General features: G+C 49.6%; 6 protein-coding genes across 6 annotated transcripts; 1 reads left to right on the top strand and 5 right to left on the bottom strand.

Annotated features, from left to right (window-relative positions):
- Positions 1-1164: 1164 nt before the first annotated feature.
- Positions 1165-1581, bottom strand: PUNSTDRAFT_21434 (uncharacterized protein; the record flags this gene model as incomplete). The annotated part of the gene is made up of 1 exon (XM_007387008.1): positions 1165-1581. A coding segment is annotated over one exon (417 nt), but the record flags the coding sequence as incomplete, so codon positions are not given.
- Positions 1582-4876: 3295 nt separating this feature from the next.
- Positions 4877-5236, bottom strand: PUNSTDRAFT_20516 (DNA/RNA polymerase; the record flags this gene model as incomplete). The annotated part of the gene is made up of 1 exon (XM_007387009.1): positions 4877-5236. A coding segment is annotated over one exon (360 nt), but the record flags the coding sequence as incomplete, so codon positions are not given.
- Positions 5237-5466: 230 nt separating this feature from the next.
- On the bottom strand, positions 5467-7397 carry PUNSTDRAFT_46699 (uncharacterized protein; the record flags this gene model as incomplete). Its single annotated transcript, XM_007387010.1, has 7 exons — positions 5467-5545; positions 5600-5785; positions 5831-5889; positions 5941-6217; positions 6273-6461; positions 6536-6612; positions 7386-7397. The coding sequence occupies 7 exons, from the start codon at positions 7395-7397 to the stop codon at positions 5467-5469; spliced, it is 879 nt and encodes a 292-aa protein (XP_007387072.1).
- Positions 7398-7803: 406 nt separating this feature from the next.
- On the bottom strand, positions 7804-9600 carry PUNSTDRAFT_46700 (uncharacterized protein; the record flags this gene model as incomplete). Its single annotated transcript, XM_007387011.1, has 6 exons — positions 7804-7887; positions 8038-8081; positions 8139-8396; positions 8449-8620; positions 8669-8787; positions 9444-9600. 6 exons carry the CDS (start codon positions 9598-9600, stop codon positions 7804-7806), a joined length of 834 nt encoding a protein of 277 aa, XP_007387073.1.
- Positions 9601-15859: 6259 nt separating this feature from the next.
- On the top strand, positions 15860-18723 carry PUNSTDRAFT_122273 (uncharacterized protein; the record flags this gene model as incomplete). Its single annotated transcript, XM_007387012.1, has 2 exons — positions 15860-15874; positions 15936-18723. The coding sequence occupies 2 exons, from the start codon at positions 15860-15862 to the stop codon at positions 18651-18653; spliced, it is 2733 nt and encodes a 910-aa protein (XP_007387074.1). The 3' UTR covers positions 18654-18723.
- PUNSTDRAFT_91523 (uncharacterized protein) lies at positions 18717-21114 on the bottom strand. The gene is made up of 10 exons (XM_007387013.1): positions 21007-21114; positions 20838-20955; positions 20748-20784; positions 20507-20696; positions 20362-20444; positions 20168-20308; positions 19942-20118; positions 19590-19889; positions 19006-19540; positions 18717-18948 (listed from the first exon to the last, which is right to left on the bottom strand). Exons 1-10 carry the CDS (start codon positions 21074-21076, stop codon positions 18770-18772), a joined length of 1830 nt encoding a protein of 609 aa, XP_007387075.1. The 5' UTR covers positions 21077-21114; the 3' UTR covers positions 18717-18769.
- Positions 21115-21359: the final 245 nt, after the last annotated feature.

Here is a 21359-nt window from a genome sequence, read left to right on the forward strand (position 1 = left end):
TGACTTCTTTGTCGGTTCTTAACCGTCGTACCTTTGTCAAAGCTCCCTTGATGTCTTGTATGAGATCATGGTTTGCTTGGATGGTAATGGGCGGTTTCGTGCGGCATTCTTCTGGACACCTCGTCATCTTGATGGTGTACCGTTTCCAATCGATTTCGGGGTTGTGTTCAATCAGCCAGTCCGTTCCTAAGACTACGTCGGTATTCCCGATATCCCCGACGTAGAATCTGTTCTTCTCCTTGTGTATGTTGCCTTGACCGTCATCTATTTCCAGGATGAGGTCCGTCTTGTATTTGCAGACATACGTCGCTTCGTTAAATCCTTGCATCTTGAATGGTTTATCAACGCGATCAAACCATATTGCGTTTTTCAACACAAATTGCTGATTGATGACTAGACCCGTCGCACCGGAGTCTATCAAAACGTTCGCAGCAGCCCTTTTCGTGCCTCGTTGGACGGTTCCTTTTATCTCAATGGAGGGAGCATTCAACCGGTGAATCATCCCAACTTCCATTGTCTCGTCCGCTAGTACATCATATCGGTTCCTCGAGGCAAAACGTCCTTCCGGTCTTTGAGCGGCTGCCCTCAAAGACCGGTTCCAAAATCCTCCTGTATCATCATTAGAGCTTGACCTTTATCTTCGTCGGTCATAGCCTCTAGCATTTCCTTGAGTCCTTCTTGAGAGAACTGCATTCTTGCGCGCATCGTTCCTCCTCTTCCTCGGCTTTTCCATCCTCCTCGGCCTCTTCCGGAATTCCCTGCTGTCGGACACTCCCGTGATAGATGCCCCGCTTTATGGCACTTGTAGCACAGTCCTTCTTTAATGTGCCTTTCGCGCTCAGCTTGCGACATTCGTTGGAAACGCGGTTGGAACTTAACCGCGTCAACGTCCATTGGTTCTCCATAATTGTAGGATTGCCATGTCGTCGCCGTTGAGTACGTCTTCGGTACGTCGCTGAACTGCGATTGTACTTGGTCCGGGTATATCTTCCTTCCTTGGGAGTTGTCGTTCTTGAGCAGCTTCAGAATTCGTTGTGCGTCGACAGCGAGTTCTTGAATCTTCGGTAGCCCTGTACCTGGCGTCTTCTCTTCTAGTTCGTCGCAGTCGATCCTGGATTCTAGGACCTTGACTCGTACATCCTTGTTCAAGCCGTCTTCAAACTTCTTGATCAATGAGCGGTTATCGTACCCTGAATTATTGGCTAGGGAGTTGAACACGCTGATATAAGCGTCGACGGAGCTTTGTCCTTGGCTGAGTCGATCGATAATATCTCTTGCTCTTCTTCCTTTATCCAGGGGTTTGAACGCCGTCTCGAGTTCTGTTATGAACTGATCAAACGTTTGGCTTGCTCTAAGATTGCCGGTTGTCGTTGCATCCTTGATGTACTGAGTCTTCCATTGTTCTGCGATTCCCTCTTTCATGTACGAAAGGGCATACGCTATCTTCTTATTGTCGCTGTCGAATTTCTTGGGTTGCGCTTTTATCACCATTTTGCAGTGAGCTGTAAACGCTTCCAACCTAGATCGGTCTCCATTGAACGCTGGTGGAGCGCCGAGCTCTAGTTTCTCGTTGTCGGCCATTTCTTCGTCGTCGTCGGGTTTCGGTGTCGTCTTCTTGTCGGGTTTAATCGTCTCTTCAAGTTCTTGGTCAAATTTCTCTTCAAGTTCTCGGTCAAGTCTGTCTTCTTCTTCTTCAGGTGGGTCGATGACTATCGATATTGGAAGTGGGCTTAGTTGGCTCTTTTCTTCAAAATCGATGGTCCCGGTTGTAATATTCGGTGTCGGGGGATCGTATCCGACGATTTCAATCCACTGGCTTCCTTCAATTCTCCTAGGAGGTGAGACGCCAAAAGTTCCGTGTCGTCCGTGTTGATTTTCAAACCCTTCGCTAATTGCTCTAGCGACGGTGAGTAAACCGCTCTCCTTTTCGTATTGGTATTCTGCGACTGGTTGGTTGTCCCGGATTCGGATCGCGAGATAGGCTGTTGTTGAGTCTTTAAATTCGATGCAGAAGAGTTTTCTTCTGGTATCGTATCTAAGACCGGGGCGTAGCCTTTCAGTGAGCCTCTTGGTGACCCACGTGAAACTCGGGTTCGCGTATTCTTCTTGTAGTCCCCCTTCTTCCCTGAAGATCGTCTCTCCCTTCTCAAATTCAAATCCTCGATCCGTCTTGTTTCAAGGACACAGAGTAGACAAGCGTAAGAGCTCGTCCAAGTGTAAGAACCCCTAGATCGTGGTACCTTAGGCGGGTACCGAACCGTCGTGGTTGTTAGACTTGGCGTAAAGTCTATCGTTGTAGTCTAGGCTGTGTCGTGTGACTTAGGCGTGAGAGTTCGGACTCTAGACGCACTAGGTCGAGTGTGGTGGGTTGTTGTAGGTAGCGGTGTCTTAGTCTTAAGTCTAAAAGGCCGCAACCGAACCGTCAATCGTTATAGCGCTAAGGGCGTGTATAACAGATGGACGAGCTGAAGTCCATCGACTTCAGCTAGCGTCTTATATACTACTATACAAGTACTGTACTAGAACCTTCCAGTACCTACCATAACGTTCTATACTATTCTACAATGTTCCTTATGAGTCACAGTCGAGTCATAACCTGAGTCACTACAAGTCCTAGAACCTTCAGGCACGTTCCAGCGCCTTCTACAAGGTTCTACTCTATTCTGCGTGTCATTACTAAGCGTTCATGACAAGGACGAGCTGGCCAGCCTACGGCGGCAGGTGGAGGCCCTGACGAGTCGGGTGGCGGAGTTCGTGGAGGGATCGTCGAGGCAGGGCGGATCGGAGTTGGAGGAGGGCGAGGCCAAAGGCGAAGAAGAAGGGGAAGAGTCGGAGGAGTAGAGGATGTAGCATAGCATAGTTATACGAGCGTCCTGTAGGCGAGCCCAGCACCCGGTAAGCCCCACGCCAAAAAAGGCAGGGTGTATATGCAATCAATACTCTGGTCCTGGTTTGTTGGGGTAGCGAGCATGGAAGGCCGCAACGAGATCAGGAGCGTGAGTCAGCTCCGACGCTTGGATCCACGATTTCTCGTCGGAAGTGCCTTCGTATCCAAGCCAGCGAACCTCATAGAACAGCGGACATCGTCGGTAGCGCTTGTCCAGCTTTGAGTCTAAGATTTTGGCGATCTCGTACTCGAGTTCTCCGTCAATTTCGATCGGCGGTGGCGGAGATTGTACGCGGTTCGGAATGGTATTCGGATGAGCGGGCTCGAGCTGAGAGACGTGGAAAACCGGGTGTACAGATCACATAGAGTCGGGAAGTCGGAGGACAAATGAGGAGGGGCCAGCCTGAGATATAATATCAAAAGGGCCAAGGTACTTGTCAGACAGCTTTTTCGAGGGACGTCTAGTGCGGAAGAACTGAGCTTTCACAAATGCTTGAGCTCCGACTTTGAAGTCCGGAACTGGTAGTCGGCGCTTGTCGGCGGGACCTTGATACCGACGTTGCGCCTCCGCAAGACGAGAGCGGAGTTTGCGGTGGAGGTCGTTGAGGTCGACTGCATATTGTCGGGCTCGTTTGGAGGTGACGTCGCGCTCAGGATGGACTGTGATGGAAGGATGGTAACCCTTGTTAGCAAAGAACGGAGAGACGCCGGTAGACTCGTTTGGAGCATTATTATAGGCAAACTCAGCGAGGGGTAAGAGTTCGGCCCAGTTGTCCTGCTGGTAATTGCAGTACATTTGGAGATACTGCTCCAGAGTCTGATTGATGCATTCCGTCTGTCTGTCGCCTTCAGGGTGATATCCGGAGGTGAAGTGAAGTCGCATGTCCAGTACCTGTCCTAAAGAGCGGAAGAAGTGCGAGACGAATTCCGAACCTCGGTCGGAGGTGACGTGTTGAGGTACTCCGTGTTTTGAAAAGACGTGGATAACGAACAGCTTGGCGAGTTCGGCGGAGGTAATGGTATCGGTGGTCGGAATAAAGATCGCTTGCTTGGAGAGGCGGTCAACGACCACCAAAATGGCGGTACATCTGTCGGAGGAGGGTAGCTGCTCAATGAAGTCCATCGAGATGGCAGACCAGGGTCATTCGGGAATCGGAAGCTGTCGGAGGAGACCATACAGCTTGTGTCGCACCGATTTGCCCCGCTTGCAAGTCACGCAAGAGGCGCAGAAATCCTTGACGAAGGTGCGAATGTTGGGCCATATGTACTCGCGTCAGACGAGCTCGAGTGTCTTGTTCTGTCCAAAATGACTGGAGGTCGGATGATCGTGCTTATAGCGGAGTACACGTAGTCGGAGATCGTTCACGTCTGGGACGTATATGCGGCCATCTAGAAGTAAGAATCCGTTGGACCAAGACCAGCGAGAGTCAGGAGCGGGATTGGCATGCTCCTTAGTGGTCGGGTCAGTCGAGATGGCTGCGCGGATGTCGTCGTGTAGAGACTGCATGTCCATCAGCTCCGATGCACGGAGAGATGGAGTGAGTAGATACGTCGTGCGGAGAGAAGCAGAGAGTTGTTTGGAGATGAAGATGGGACGGTAGTTGTGTGGTTGACATGAGCGTAGCCACTATCCCCCTCTTTTGGGTAGACGTCCCAGCGTCTAGTAAGGGAGTCGGGCTTCTTGCTGAGTCGGCCCGGTCGGAAACGAATGACAAGATTAAAAGCAGAGAGGAACTCTGACCAGCGGGCTTGCCGGCGGGTCAAGAGTTTAGTCGTAGCAAAGTGCTCCAGGTTCTTATGGTTGGTAATCACATCGATGGGCGTTCCTGAGCCTTCGAGATAGTGTTGCCAGGTGCGGAAAGACTCAAAAATTGCCAAGAGCTCCTTGTCATGTGTGTCGTAGTTCAGCTCCGACGTGTTTAATGTACAGGAGTGAAAAGCGACCGGTCAGACTTCGTCATCAGCGCAGACAATGGAGAGAATACCGGCGATGGCGTAGTCAGAGGCGTCGGTCTCGACGATGAGTTGTCGGTCAGGTTCCCAGTGAGTAAGAATCGGAGCGGAGGTAAAGGCCTCCTTCAGGCGGTTAAAGGCATGTCGGCATTTGTCGGAGAAGAGGAAAGGTGTATCCTTGCGAGTGAGACGCGTAAGCGGAACGACGATGTCGGAGTAATTATAGATGAATTGGCGGTAGAAATTGGCGAAGCCGAGGAAGGATTGGACGTCTTTGACCTTGCAGGGTTCTGACCATTCGCGAATTGCGCGGACCTTCTCCTTGTCCATAGTGAGACCAGACGGAGAGAGGATATAGCCAAGGTACTCCACGGTGTCCACACCGAAAAGACACTTGTAGGCGCAAGCATAAAGGCCGTAAGCAGCTTGAGCATGGTCTTCAAACTGAGGGGTGACAAATGCAAGTAGCTCCTCCTCAGAGCCCAAGGTGTCCTTCAGCTGCCTTACAATCATCAACTGCTCTGTGTTAAGTCTCAGCAACATATCAGTGCCACTTTTGAAGGCAAGGAATAGGTTTTGTTGCGTGACATTCTGGAGGAACCCGGCTTCTTCCTGTTTTTGCACATTCACATGCCATTGCATATAGCTATGTGTTTGGCCAGTTCAGCTTTGATGAACTTGGACCATAGCCAGGCGCTAAGCTCACTGATAAGAACAGTGGTATCAGTATTACTGTGGTAGAGTGAGTAGAGTACACACTTATGACCCATGTTGTTTGGATTGTACCGTCCACTAGTCTCTCCATCTTGGAACCAGATGACTATGTTGTTGCCAAAGTCCATCAGGAGCCAAAGCCATGAGCGCTCAATGACGATGTTATGTATGCTTCGAAGGAATACATGAGCAGGAAGTAGGTCGTTGACGATCTCTGGAAAGAAAATCTCCCTGTGCAGTTTAGTAAAGTGTCATAAGTGCTACTATCACACTCACCGAAGTGCGTTGACCAGACCATACATTATGGTAGTCTCAGATCCACAATCTGTAGTATTCTGTAAGGGAAAACCTGTACCAGTGAGAAAGCAGTTTATGGACACATGGACCTTTGTAGTGTTCAACACAGCAGAGAAATAGGTAGCCAATTGTATTTCCCATTCTATTACTAGGAACAACCCAAGCATCAAGCCACTTTCCTGTTGCAAAGTCGACGACAGCGTAGACTGGAAACCTATTTTGTTCAGTTTATCATGTCTGTCCCAAGACCAACGCTCGTTGATTCCCAAAGGCACTATGGGTACACAAGGTATCATCTTCGAGTTCAGGTCTCTGTGCGTGAAGCCTTCTGGTGCAAGTTGATACATAGATGCTTTTATGTGATCACTGTAGATAGTGCCATGAGTGCTAACCTGGGGGAGAGTCAACTGAACTAACTAACCACGGGATATGAATAGCTTCGTTGTAAGACAAACGTGCCTTGATTGTTGCAGGTCCTGCATGGCTAGATGGGTCCTTGTCAAGCTCGTTGGCAACTAGCTGGTTCACTTGAAAATCTGACATGGTCTTTATAGTGGCCCTGCTGCCTTTCAGTCCTAGCTCATTCCGATGCCTCTTGACAGTAGTAGCTCTATGACAGCCATAATCAGGACTTAATCAGCATGATCGGGCATGGGTGAGGCCGTTTGGCAATAATGAACTTACTTCATCACAATCCCATGGTCGGCCAAGAGTCTTTCACTGATGTGATTGTTGTTGGTAAGTCCCTCGCAATGATAGGCCTTCAATGCAGAAGAGAGCACAGCATTGGAGGCAGGCACTGCACATATTTTGTGATAAACTGTACCATAGATGAAGAATGCATTACTGTCACGGGTCAATCATCGCCGACCATTGCCTACTATCCCCGACTGTCCTCCGACGGCTCCTCTGCTCTTCGCCGCTCATTTTCCCGCAGTCCTCCGACGGATCTCCGGCGGACTTTTCGTATCTTTGACTCCCCATGTTCCCTTTGTTCGTCCTTGCTCATTCTCACACTGTATTCTTCTTCCTTGTGCTCGGTTTCCTTGGCACTGATTCCCTTTGTGTTCCACATGTACTTTAGATCTTCTTCCCTGTTCCCTTTGTCTTACTGATGATAGATTCATCTCCGACTTTTCCATTGTTCTGCTTAGTACTTATACCAGCTTGTCTGTACGATATTGCTCAGTTCCAATATCGACTAGGCTTTCCCCTTTGCTCCTAAGCGGACCTTGCGTGTGTAGCGACCCTTCGGGTCAAGTCCGCCTCTGCCCCGCTTTGCTCCGACTTTGCTTCGACGTTGCTCCGACTTTGCTCCGACGTCAGCACACCACTCTTCTCGATATTGTCTCTGAATCGCATCCACCCAACTCTGTGTTGTGGTCTGGGCAGTACGCCCTTGCTTATTGGACTTAGGTCCACTCGTCCCAGACCCGTTCAGCTTCGGTATCGTTCATCTCCGCTTTTCCCGCGCATCAGACCTCCGCATTTCCGATATTTTTGCCCCGCAGTTCCGTCCCTGACAATTACTCACGGCAAGGGACATGCTGGTTGTTTCCTGTTGGATTATGATTATATACTGACATATTTATGGAGGCTGGTCCACAGATGGAGATTTGTGAAATGGATGTGGTGCAACTGCACACCTAGGTCACATGATAATTAGTCAACACGTGTACCATGCACAGCTACACACCTTCCAGCCCCATCCTCAAGCCAGATATTACACCCAGTGCACACGGCTGCTGGACTATGTCTCAGCCAGTACTTGGGTTGTCAGCAACTGCGCATGCTGGTTGCGTGCAACTGTGTTTTTTCCGCTAAGCCTCCTGTGTGCACCCTAGTGAAGGTGATTAGAATAGACAATAAATAAATCCAATGGTGCGGGTGCATCAAAACCCAGTGGGAAAAAGCTACCGCTACCAAAGGATTACTGATCTATGATGATGAAACTACAAATCCCAAGGTTTAATTCCGCCCCCGCCGTCATTTGCCTTTGCCTTTGCCTTTGCCTTTCCCTCGGTATTGGAGCACAGCTGCCATGCTGTCTTGCCAAGCTCAAGTTGCGAGCAGTAGATATTGGACGAGCAGTGCTCCCTATGTTGACTGAGGAAATGCTGGATAAAGTCTGGCCCTTTGTCCCAGAAGTGGCCACCTCATGATTCCTTCGCATAACAAGTATGTACCTGAGGATTGATGAGTATGAGAGTTCCAGTATTATCCTTGATTCCTATGGTAGCATCATAAATGAGAAAAAGAAATGAACAAAAGTGGAGAAGGAACTGACCTTGCAAGTCGCAGAAACATAGCCACTTGTCAGAAAATCCCACACAAAAATGAGTGAAAGCATGGACTAGTTGCTCATACATGTCATGTGAGATATTGCCCAAGTTGTCCTTTCCGGTAAACTTCACAGGCTTGGCATCAACACTTGAGCAAGGAAGCAAAGGAACCACCAAGAAAGAGGGATATGGGAGTACACAGCTGTATTTGCTTGCATCTGAGCAAGTGCCTAAGATAGCACCCTCAAAATTAAAGCAAAACACTAGCCAGACATGTCAGTAACTAATAGGCATGATTAATGTGCATTATCTGACCAGGATGTTTCACCTGCTTGCTATCAGCAAGCTCAATGAAATGGTTCACAAACCACTGCCCTTCAGCAAGAAGCTCATACTCGGCATGAAGTGTACGTAGATTTTCATCATCATTAATCCAATCTGTCTTGATTATCTGCAACAAGGTGTACTCTCGTGAACGGATGCGCGCCTATCATAACATCAGTGGAAAATTATGTAAATGAGGGAATTAACTCACATATGTTGCATTTTTGGATGATCCTTGGCCAAGATATCTGGATGAGAATACTCCTGCGTCCTTCGGCTGTCCCACCCAGGAATGCCAATTGGTCGCAACTTCGATCACTGACAGATCAGCTGAGATTTACCATGCAAAAGTAAGGGAATGAAGCCTCTCAGCCCTTATAGTATGAAAAGTCAACCTTATTAGAGGTGGATTTCGGACGAATGGAGTAGCAATGACAGGTTGGACTGGTTTGGTCATGGTGTGTGGAGGTATATAAGCGCTGAGTCTTTTCAAGGTCTTCTCTGGCGAGCTTGGAGGAGATATTGCAATAGATAACAATCTCTTGCGAGCAAGACGTTGTTGGGCTATATGAAGTGGTGCAGATAGTGAAGCTTGTGTTGATAATTCTGCAGAAGAAGGAGGTGATGGAGAGGGGCTGGTGAGATCGATGGTAGCTTCTTCATGTTTGATGGTGACCCTGTCATTATATGATAAGCCTAATCTAAGTGCTACTGATTGCTGAATCTTACTCAGGAGGAAGCAATTGCTGCAGTGGTGGAGGAGGTGGCGGTGCAGAAGGTGGCAGTGCAAACATGGATGTCAAAGTCATCGGTTTAGATACAGGTGCAACAGATTTCTTCTTCGAAGATTTGGGAGCAGTAGAGCAATGGGAGGGCTTGAATGAAGGCTTTGATGAGCTCAGTGGGGTGTTGTCATCATCATCAGGGGTCTGGTATATATGTTAGAGAGGGGACCCAAAACAGTTCATCCTCCTTGAAGCACATACAGAATGATATCACAGAATCATCCTTAGCTGGCTTGATCCAGCCATTGGCCAAGCATACTTGGTAGAAAGAGCTGACAGTCTTATCTTCCAGGAATGCAAGTGGCAGTGCACAAGCCTTATTGTGACCCGTCTTAATCATGATTTGAGCAGCTTGCATGAAGCAAAAATGTTTAGCAGAGTAGTACAGAGCTGTTATGACTCACAAGGTCAGAGGTAAAGCATTTGGCTCCTTGGCTTGGTGGGATTGCTGACAGAAGTCCAAGCACGTCTTCACAGCTTTGATAATAGACATGGACCCAGGAAATATCCTCTCAAACATTATCCAGTGCTAGAAATAGGCTCAGTGTATATCAATGTGTGATTTTAGTGGAGCAATACCTTCTTCGCCTTTATTCCTTTAGTGTGATAGATATTTACGCTGACCTTTGCCTTACTTGACTCATTTGCAATCTTTCTAGAAACAGCCCGTTGCTCCATAACAATATTGGTGATGCCATTCTTTGTGCTATGGATGCCTTTTTGAGTGAGTTGTTCTGAGTCTGTCCAGATGAGGATACATTTGCATTTGAGAAGGCGTGAATGTGTGATGAGGTTGCGGTGGACTTGAATGACTGTGCACAAGCCATGATGCCCTCTGCTTGAAGGGCAGTGGCATCAGGCTGAACTTGAGCTAGAGGTCCTGGTACATGTACCAGCTGATGCAACAATATAGTGAGTTATGTGAGTGGAGTATGAGTAGATAACATAGATAACATACTTCAGGTACAGCATTCCTGTTGTCCAATTAGAACAGCACACAGTCACCACATATTGGACCCTTGAAGTTCCTATAGGAAAGGCTACATGTTGGGCAACATGGCATCTTCTGAGTAGAAGGGTCATTTCGAGTTCTCTCTGTGAAGGGTGCAGCGTCCTCACAATAAGTGCCTCTTGTTCAGTAGAGCTGTGGGGTTTCGATGCCAGAGTAGTACATATGCTGCACAGAGAACCAGTTTGGAGTCTGGGATAGCTGGTACCACAATCTGGACAGGAAGGCATCACTGTCGCTGAGCATGCACAAGTTGTATGCATGACACTGTGCTTGCAGCGCAGGGCGCAGGGCATGGGAAATAACATGTATAGTTCATGAGAGCTAAGATACAGGAGTTTGAGTCTCTAACCTGCAGCACAGAGTATATAGCTAGCTAGCTGGTTGAGCAGAGTGGTACAGATCGCCTTAATTCAACGGCCCTGTACTGGTGGGAAGTGGTTCAAAGCTGGTCTCTATTGTCCATTCACAACGGGCTTCTGTTACAGGTCACATGTACTTGGAATGCACGCAGAATATATTCATTTCTTCTCATTGAATTGAATAGATTGTAGCTACCGACTTACCTCAGCAGGTCTTGCAGATGGTGCAGTCAGATATGATACAATGGATTATAGGAGCCAACGTGAGCCTTGATTTCAGCTTTTGTGCTATGTCTGTCACTCACCAGTACAGTCGAGGACACCCAAAGTCAACAAGAAAAATGAACGAGTTTTCTTGCTCCGTAAAACACGCAGGATGAGTGCCTGATGTGCTAAGGAGTATGTACAGCATGGGAGGAAAGGATTTGCACGAGCCGATTGTCAAAAAATCTCATAGTAAGGTTGATCATGCCCGAAAATTTGGCCACCCCCTAAATTTGGCCCAAAAATTACAAAAAAAAAGCCCAAACAACGAATTTTGCCTCCGTTGTGCAGAATATGAGTATCTTCGTATGCTCAGCAGGTTGGGTGAGCCAGGAAAAAAATCAAAAGATGGGTCATGTGATGCTCTTTCACCTCTGACATGCCTGGAAAGAAGGGTGGATGCCCGCGCAAAAAGCCTCGCCGACAGAATATCTCGGGTCTAAACAATCAGAACACTTCTGAAAGTCCATCTAGAACAGAAATAGACTCTCCAAATGAGGAACCATCAGAGCTTTTCAATGTGGACGATGACTATGGGCTGGACTTGGAGACCACAGGAGGAGGGCTTCGTGCTGAAACCGTGTGTTTTGGATGGAGAGGGTGAAATCAGTGAGACCCAGTTAGAGATGTTCATGGGTGTTGATCTGTCACAATCATTGGAGATGATGGCAGAGATGGCCAAAGAATTGGGAGACCCAGTGAGGGATGACGAAGAATGGCTCCCACTAAAAGAACGGGCTATCAAGGCAAAGCGGAAGCGTGAGTCTTAGTGGAGATCCTGTGAACATTCAACGGCACTGACCTCCATCAACAGCACGTCCTTCACGATATATTACAGGCCCTGTTCTTGCAGATCAGTCAGCACGGACTCAGTGCTGGCACTGTGCTCGTCTGAAGGGGCAGAAGGACATTTCCGAGATGGGATTCTTCACGCGCATCTTGAGAGAGGCTCCAGAGCCGGCACCACTTGTCCCCTGTATCTGTGACGAGCAACGCGCAGGGGAACGCCCGTTGGGGTTACCAATCACTTAGACAGTTGGAATGTCCAAGCAACTGGGTAGAGTTGGAGGGAAAGGCAGTGTCGTCGGCACTTACTATAGGCAAGAGTATACACAGATAAAGAGGAGCTGAGCTCGACTCAAGGTCACTGGACACGAGGTCGACCGCGACGCAATGGACACCTAATGGACTCAAGGTCAAACACTAAGTCCCCAAGACACAAGTTAGCATAGTATCTAGTACAGAGATGGTTACTCACCTAAGTCCCCAAGACACAAGAGGTCGAGATGGGGACTTAGGACGAGTTATAGGGGTCTTATATACACCAATCCATCATCTAAGAATAGTACAAGAGAATCACATGCAGGGCACAAGGATGAGTAAGACTGACCCACTTAGGTGGGTCAGGATTATGAATCAAGGAGTTAGAAGGAATAACGAGTCATTGTTCATGAGTAAGCGGAATAAACCTCTGGTGGCTGTGCAGGGCAGTGCAAGGCAGTGCAAGGCAGTGCAAGGCATTGTCAGTGATGCTGTACTGCTGCCACTGAAGGTCACGTGACTTTGGAAAAGGAAAGGTGGGAAAGGGAAAATGATAAGTCCATATTTTAGAAATGAAAAATGCGAAAATAAATTGTCCTTCTCTTCTCATCACAGTATCCGCAGTCCCTCAGTCTCCACTGCAGTGGTCTTGGATTCAGAGAGTGCTTCGAGTGAGGCAGAGAACTCAAATGAGAATGGGGATGTTGATGATGGAGGCTCCAAGCCAGGAGTGAGTGTGGAGGAGGCTGAAGAAGATCTTGAATGGGAGGATGAAATGAGGATTGCGGGAGGTGCTGTCGAAACAAGAAAGCCTGTCAGTGACATCCGGACTTGGGACAAACTCCGAAAACAGATCGACACCGACTTGAAAAAGGACACAAAAAATGGCTCCACACTCACCTGTATCAACCAGCTCGTCCTCCTTCGCAATTTTGCAACGTTGAGGAAGAGGGGTTATGAACGGATGGATGCGAGCAGGCATATCGTGTTGGCGTGGTCCGACAAGGAGGGTGTGCACTCCGCAAGGCAGATCCGTGCTATTATCAGTTGTACGAGCAACTTCCGGAAGAGCGCAGAGATGGTGACCGTGGTCAGTCGCTGCTCAATGATGAGCGGGTTCAGGCAGCATGCCGGCATTGGCTATCGGCTCTGGCTTCAGGCGAGGTGACTCCAAAACAGTTTCAAGTTGTGATCAACAATGAGATACTGCCTAATCTTCTGATTACAGTGTCAAAGCCCCTATCGTTGCGGACGACACGTCAATGGCTTGTGAAGCTCAGTTGGTGCCACACACGGATGAAGAAAGGAATATACATGGATGGTCACGAACGTCCCGATGTTGTCGCATATCGACAAGATGTGTTCCTTCCGCTGATGGAAGAATACGAGAAACGCATGGTGCAGTTTGTAGGGCCAGAGCTGAAATGCACAGAGCTGGTTCTTGCTCCAGGGGAAAAGTGTATCATTGCCATGTTTCAAGATGAAAGTTGTATACATGCGGGTGAATACAAGAACTCTGTTTGGTATGTTACCCTGTTTGTTGATGATTCCAATGCTAAAAACACTCAGGCTTCGAGTGTCCATCAGAGAGCAAAAGCTCATGAAAAAGAGTAAAGGTCGCATAATTCACATCTCTGATTTTGTCGAGGAAGAGAATGGATGGTTGGTCGTCCGAGACGAGCACGGAAACATTGTGCAGGATGCACACAAGATCAGCTACCCTGGCAATAAGGGTGACGCTTGGTGGGATCACGAGCAACTGCTTGCTCAAATGGATGATGCCATCGACATCTTTGAGCAAGCACATCCTGACTGCCAGGGACTGTTCATCTTTGATCAGTCTTCAGCTCACGTAACTCTTGGTCCTGATGCTCTCCGTGCTTTCGACATGAACAAATCAAACAGAGGAAAACAATGGAAGCAACGGGATACCGTCATCCCAGAGTCCAATCCAGTGGCGGAGCACCGAGGTAAAGTGCAGAGGATGACAACGGAGGACGACGAACAAAAGGGCCTCAAGCAGGTTCTCGAAGAACGTGGCTTTAATGTTACAGGAATGCGTGCAAAATGTGCGCCTGTTTGCCCCTTCGAGAATGATCGTTGCTGCATGGCACGTCTTCTCAGCAAACAGGAGAACTTCCGCATTCAGGAGTCTTTACTCAAGCAGAAAATCAAGAGCCGTGGTCACCTGTGCATGTTTCTACCCAAGTTCCATTGCAAGCTGAATCCTATCGAGATGGTATGTTCTTGTTACAATCCAGAGGTGATCTATCTCATTGCAACCACAGTATTGGGGCTGGGTGAAGTACCGCTATCAGGAGGTATACAAGGAGAATTTTGATGATGCAAAGAAGCACGTGAGAGAATGCCTCGACAGCTGCCCAGTTGACGTTATTTGTTGATTCTTCAACCGTTCGTGGCGATTCATGAGTGCGTATTGGAGAGGCTTGGCTGGTAAGGCGGCAGAGTGGGCAGTGCGGAAGCAAAGGAGTCATCGTGTGGTCTGACAGCGCGCGATGCTATCAATTGATGCTGTTCTGGGCCATATCTAAGCTTATCCGGTGATCTATACGTAGCGGTGAACTCAAGCAAAAAATTGGCCATCCCAGAAAATAGCGTGAAAAATTAAACAAGACTGGTTTCAGATGTTTCAGACCTGCCGCAATTCAATTCTGTAGTCTGTTTTATCCAAAAAAAATCTTCTCGGTCACTACACGTTTTGTCGACTTTGGGTGTCCTCAACTGTAAGTCACCAATGTGGCTGTGTCACAACGCGCATACGAGACCCCAGCAATGACCGACTGCCTAATCTGGTATGCAGTGCTAGATCACATCACCGATCTCGCATCAATCGGTCCTGACCAGGACCCCCGTTAATACAGTTAAAGGTCGGAATATTTACCCCGTTAATACGGTTTAATGTTAGAATATTCCGACAACATTTTTGGCCCTGAAAAGGGCCTTACGTCGGAATAATTGCCGATAAAAGCACGTCAGAGGGCGCCGCAGGCCGGAATAATTTTGACGACATCTGTTCGGAGTGACAAACCAAGGTCAGAATATTTGTCGACAAAAGGATCGAACCATTGAGGGCCTGGAGAGGAACAGCCCAGATAAAGCCATAAATTCCCACGATGCTGGAATAGAGCGCAGACAAAATGGGCACCGCAGGCCCGATGTCGGAATATTTGCCGACAAAAACGTGCCGATGGAAGCAAAAAATTGCCAACAATACGACTCATTTTGGGTCAGGGTCCTTCCTGCTCGTGAACCGTAACCGGCGGAATCATCACGTGATAAGGCCGGGTCGCCGAGCTACAGAGCTAAGGCTAAGCTCATGCACGATCCGGGAACATCACGTGAGCTACGTCACATTCCCGTCACAGTCCTAATTTGGTAAAAACGACTGTCCCTCCGCGACGACGAGCTGCGTTCAATCCGCCCAACGTACATCCGACTATAATAGACTACCAGCCTAAAGAAACAGTGAATTGCTTCACCTCCGATGATGCAGCTGCATTGGCATCAGCTGCATTTCCCCGATGAGACCGCTCTGACTTTGTCCGAATTCTCATTTCACAGCTAGTTCGGTGTTGATATCGGGAGATCCGTAGGTGGCAGTATCAAAGACAAGGCTCAGGAGTCCCGGAGGATGCACAGTGAGCAACGAGGACGACGACGAGGCGACACGTCAAACCAAGCAGCCGTAAATTGCCTTTTTCGGAATGTCACGCTAAACATGTGATGTTCCCGGATCGTGCATGAGCTTAGCCTTACGAGCTACGAGCTTAAAACTCTGTAGCTCAGAATTGAAGAGACCTAGTTACAGCATCATCTACCGCGCTAGGATCTCGGAATTTGACGCGATACGATCGGCTGGTCAAGGATCCTGTCCGCCGTTCTGAAAACGTTCAAATTCACTTTCTTGGTTCAGCAGAGCAATGGCGAATCCTCAGGTATGCCTTGAGTTGTAACGTCAATTTCCGTCTCAACATTATTACACCTTCCCGTCCACAGGGTACAACACGTGGCGCTTCGCATGCCCTTTCGAATCTCGAAGAGACCACAAGTACAACGGACTGGATCAACCACAATGTGACGTTCCCGACCGATTCGTACGATCTTGATGATCCAGAGCCCTTGCTCGAACTTGATCACTACGTTGTACAATTGCTTGGTATTCTGGATATTGCTGTGGACGAGACGGCCTCTGATTTGGAACGTTCCATAACCGAGATTGGCCGAGGCATACCGCGTTTGACCTACGACCTCAATCTCATGCGAGAAGGCGCATTTGTTCTCCAGAGTTCTCTGGCCCACCTTCAACAGAGGACGCGGACGGTCGGCCACGAGGAAATCACCCATACGCTCAACACTCTACACCTTCTGGATCGCGGAAGGAGGAACATGGAAGCGGCACGACAATTGTTACTGGAAGCTCAGAGCTGGAATACTCTCGAATCCGAAGTCACTTCTCTGCTCGTTGAACAAAGTTATGAGAAGGCCGCCGAGCGTCTGTCTGAAGCAACCAAGTCAGTTGTTGTCTTCGAGAATACCCCAGAATACGATGCTCGACGTACTCTGCTGGTTAGCCTTCAGAATCAACTCGAAGCCTCTCTCAGCTCTGCCCTCGTGACTGCATTCAACACGCAAGATGTCGCTGTTTCCCGCAGGTTCTACACGGTCTTCCGCAACATCGATAGGGAAACCGAATTCAGGAATTACTACTACGGCTCCAGACGTAGTGAACTGTTGAAGGCATGGAGAGCGGCCGTCCTCGCAGAATGCAGTAGCACTGGCGAACCTCCAGAACCCGGTTGCGCGCCAAAGCGGAAAGAGTCACAACGCTTTTCTACGTTCCTAGCGAGCTTCTATGCCGCGCTGTTGTCAGTCGTAGAGGCTGAACGCCAGACCATTCCATCCATCTTTCCTGATCCCGAGTCAACGTTATCCAGTCTAATAGTCTCCATCTTCAGCTCACTGGATCCTTCCATGTCAGACCGCCTTACCTCCGTCGTGTCCTATCATGGCGCCTCCGCCATTCATGAACTCATCAATGCTTTCCGCGCCACGCAGGACTTCTCTGCAGCCCTGTCGAAATCTATGGAGAAGACAAGACTAGCAAGTGCTCATCCATCATGGCTCGCGGATGATGCCGCCTCCCGTACGGCTTCAATGCGGACACACATTCGCCGTCGCTCCGAGCGGCTATCGTTCTCTAGACGCCTCCCTGAACGTAGGATGTCAACGCTGGAAACCGATGTGTCACAAAGCGTATCTGAATGGGAACAGGCGATTTTCGAATCTTTCATCCCGACACAATCCGACTACGGAATCCTCGAGATCCGGGCATTGGACGAAGCTCTACGTAATCTCATGAATCCCTCCACTTCCCGAGCTTTGGAGGCGGATGCAGCTCGCTTGCTTCGCGAACGGACGGTCGATGTCCTGAGTTTAGCTGAAGACAGTCTGGGCCGCTGCATGTCGTTCACGTACGGAATTGGTGCCTTTGAGGCCATTCGTGCGGACGATCACCTACTCGCCTCTTTCGTCAACATGTCCAGCGGAGCAATCTTCGGAGCAGGATATCTCTCCCTCGGTCGCGAGCAGCTTAGTGTACCTGTGAGTGAAGAGCTGTCGCATCTCGATTATAGCGGATCGGACTGGTCCGGCATACAGTCCTGCCTACGCTTGTTGGAAAGTTTGCGCTCGCTACTCGATCGCGTCTCAGCGTTCGAGTTGAAACTGTCGGGAATGCTAGTGCAGGTTGCCGCGACGCTCAAAGGATTACAAGACGAAGCCCCACACGTAACCGACAGCAACCGGGGGAGTATACGTCTTCTAGCAAACTCTGTTCTTAATAGCGCATCTCTTCACCACCTTCTCCACGAAGTCGAGTCCAAGACTTACGAGACAACATCCCCTTCCGCAATACCTTCGCAAACCCAGCCATTGCAGTCGCAGAGTCGCACGTTTCGGCCATTGCTTGAGGACAGTCGCTCAGCGATTTCAGCCTTTGCTCGTAGATGCCAAGGCGCTCTACAGGATATTATTTTATCGCCTTTGCGCCAACGACTGTCGTCATACCCCACTCTCTCCGATTGGGCCACGAACAACGCCTCGTCGTCTCAGTCATTCGCGTCAAGTATAAGCAACTTGCAGGTCCCCTCCTTCTCGCTGTCACCCACGAGCATTATGCAAGACCTCACTGAAGGCTTGCTCAATCTGCCAAGGTTATTCGAAATCTACGCGGAAGACGAAGCGCTCTCCTTCTCAGTCGGCACGCTTCCTTTTCTAAGAAGTGACGTGCTCGCCGCGTTATGGGACCAAACTACTCCCGTCATCATTCACGCTATCGAGACCTCCAGAGTAGGCCACGCCCGTCGCTCCCCTTCACTGTCGGTGAAATCCGTCCCGCTAGCGATGCCCTCCCATTTATCGCCTGAAAGCGTTACGTCGGCCTGGCTCTCTGCATTGGGCTCGTCCGTCACATCTCACTTCGTGCAGGATGTCCTACCGCAGATCCAACGACTGACTGACGCAGGTGCGGCTCAACTCTCTTCGGACCTCGAGTATTTGTGCACGATCGTGGCTGCCCTTAACGTCGAGTCTGATGATCTGAAGAGATGGAAGGAGTGTGTAGATATGGACTCAAACGCGTATCAAGCCTTTCGGTCAACGAATGGTGAACCGGATCAAATATTGAACCTCGTGGCAAGGATGAGGGGCTGGTGATTGTTGACAGCTCTGTTAATTGATGGAGGACGAGGGCGAGCATATTGCAAAACGTAGGATGTGAATATTACGCCGAAGTTGACATGAAGCAACTAATGTACTATGTATGTGTATGCCTAGCGCACGCCCGTCACCAGAGCAGCTTGTCCTTGTCTGATGCGTTGCTCTGTCCGCTCGGCAGCAGCATCATAAACGTAATGAATTGGGGTGCTCCACGAAGGTCGAGCTTCCTCCTGATAGTGCTCGAATTGCGATGCGTCATCTGGATCCCCTGGAAAGAACTCGTCCTGGGCACCTGCATTACGCAAACGTCCATCAGCCCTGGCGTGCTCCGGTTGCATGCACGACTTACGTTCGGGAGTCGGCGGATCTTCCAGGCGGCGTTTGCCTAGCGCCTTTTCGCTTGGTTTCATTGGCGTATAAACTTCCTCGCTAGAGCTGGAATCTCCATCGTAGACCGACTGTCCTTGAACGTCCAACCTTCCCAGCCCATTCGGAGGGCCGCTCAAGGAGGAGCTCGTCCTGGAGTGCGTATGGGAGTCCACCGACGGGCGTTCCAGCGAGGGACTTCGCGAGCGCGCAGGACGATGCATTGGGGAGCGGGGACCGTGACGCGGACCGTGTGGTGGTGCCAGTGTATGAGGGTAGGTGAAAGGCATGGAGGGTGACGTATTGCCGTGTACTTGCGCCGGAGCCCTGTTCGTGTTCGCATTTGCGACAGGTATGGGAGGCAAGGGGTGCGCATGAGAGGGTATGACAGGGGGAATGGTCGACGAGAATGCTGGTGAAGAGCTGAGGGAAGGGGAAGGGCTACGAGAAGAGCCCGCACCGGTGCTTGATGGTGGAGCGAGACCGTAACCGTTAACTTGCTGCTCGCGGTGTAATTGCTACGGAAGAAATGAGCCAAAGCCACGCGAGAACACCAAGGTAGCTCACCGCGCGATCCATACGGAAGTCGTATCGGCTCCGTTCCTCAGCATCCCTTTCTTGACCTAGCCGGACGAGATCATCATAAACCCTCAGCACAGCCAAAAGTTCTTCGTTAACGAAGAGAAGCTCTGCAAGGAGTTCTTCTTCCCTGGTAATCGACGTCTGCTGTCCGTCGGCTGTGGATTGACGCTCGTAACCGTCGGCTACTTGCCCTCGATTGCTACGCGAGCGCTCCGCTGTGGCCGTGGCCCACGGGATTTGCGCAAAGATGAACTCTTGAGAAGCGGTGCACTTATGGTGAAACTCCTACATATTCGATGTTATAACGGCACTCCAATGTGGAATGGATATAACTCACCTTGATGACGTCCTTCTCTTTCAGGTCTTCCGGCTTGGCGAATGCCAACGCTTCAGATAGGAGAGCGGCATTACCTCTTCCAACCTTGCATTCTTGGAACAAACGTCGGATATCCTCGTCAGGAGGTATAATTCTGTTGCGGGGCTTGTGACCTTGAACTGGCTTGGTTTGGTTGTTCTGTATAGAATGGTGAGGTATCATCACACAACTTCATGAATGAGCGTACTACGGATGGTCGGTCTGCATTCGGTTGATATGGTTCTAGGGTGTAATCGTGAGGCGGGTGTGATGGAGGTTGCACGAATGACGACGGGCGGCGAGGAGTGGGTGGATTGAACATCGCATCATCAGTGTCAAAAGGTATGCCCTACGTTTTCATGATGAGGTTTCTTATGAATCATCGGTTTATACAATGCATACCTGTTCAGGTTTATCTGCAGGTCGGACTCTGCGCCAGAGACTTCGGAAGTCATCCTTCTCGCTCCAGAAACCGACGGGATGTTCTGCCCATGAGAGTTGTACGTTAGCATATATGCATGGATCAGACTGAGTTACATCAACATACCCTTGACTTGATTGTCAAGTTCTTGGGAACACATCCACGCCGCTCCTGCGAGAACGTCCATCAAGCGCTCACGCACGACTGGATTTGTGCGGGGAGATGTCAAAACATCTTCCAAGGTATCAAGGAATTTCCGAGACGAGCAATGAGCCAAGAACGTTGGAGATGAATTGCGAAGCATGATTGCAAGAAGCTGAGCGAGGTAATGAGCCCTTGTAACTCTAATAATATACGATGTTCTTACTCTGGCAGCAGATAGTTGCGCTGGAGGTTCAGCATACCTGGGAAGCTATTTAGGCGCTGATGCAATGATCGGGTGGCCACCTATACTCACTTGAACTCCTTCCGCAACGCTCTTATAGCTTCCCTCGCATTGTCCGGTGTGCTGGAGGCACGTTCGCAAACCTCGAGCACCAAAGACCAGTCCTCCGAGGCGGTCGCCGTAAGCCAGCCTGTGCAAGCTTGTGAGTGGGTGTTCGGGACGAGGGTGGTAGGCCACTGACCGATCATCCTTGTGAGGTCGGCCGGGTGATCTTCCTGATGTGCCGACCTCTCTCGTTCCTGCCGTTCCATCTCTTTCCGTTTCTCTCTCTCCTCCCTTTCACGCTCGCGTTCCTTGGCTCTCTGCCTTTCCTTTTCTCTCTCTCGCTGCAGTGCCTTCTCTCTCTCCTTCTGCAATGACCGCTCCTGCTCCTTTTCCCTCTCCTTTTCCTGTGCCAATTCCTTGGCTTTCGCCTTGTCTTCCTTAGTTCCCCTCTCCCAAAACCTCTTCTTCTCCTTCTCCTTTTCTTTATCCTTGCCGTTCATGACCACCGCCGTTCCCTGATACACCTCTGGATGCTCACTCGGCGCGTAC

The sequence above is a fragment of the Punctularia strigosozonata genome (assembly GCF_000264995.1).
Source record: "Punctularia strigosozonata HHB-11173 SS5 unplaced genomic scaffold PUNSTscaffold_12, whole genome shotgun sequence".
NCBI classification, from domain to species: domain Eukaryota; kingdom Fungi; phylum Basidiomycota; class Agaricomycetes; order Corticiales; family Punctulariaceae; genus Punctularia; species Punctularia strigosozonata.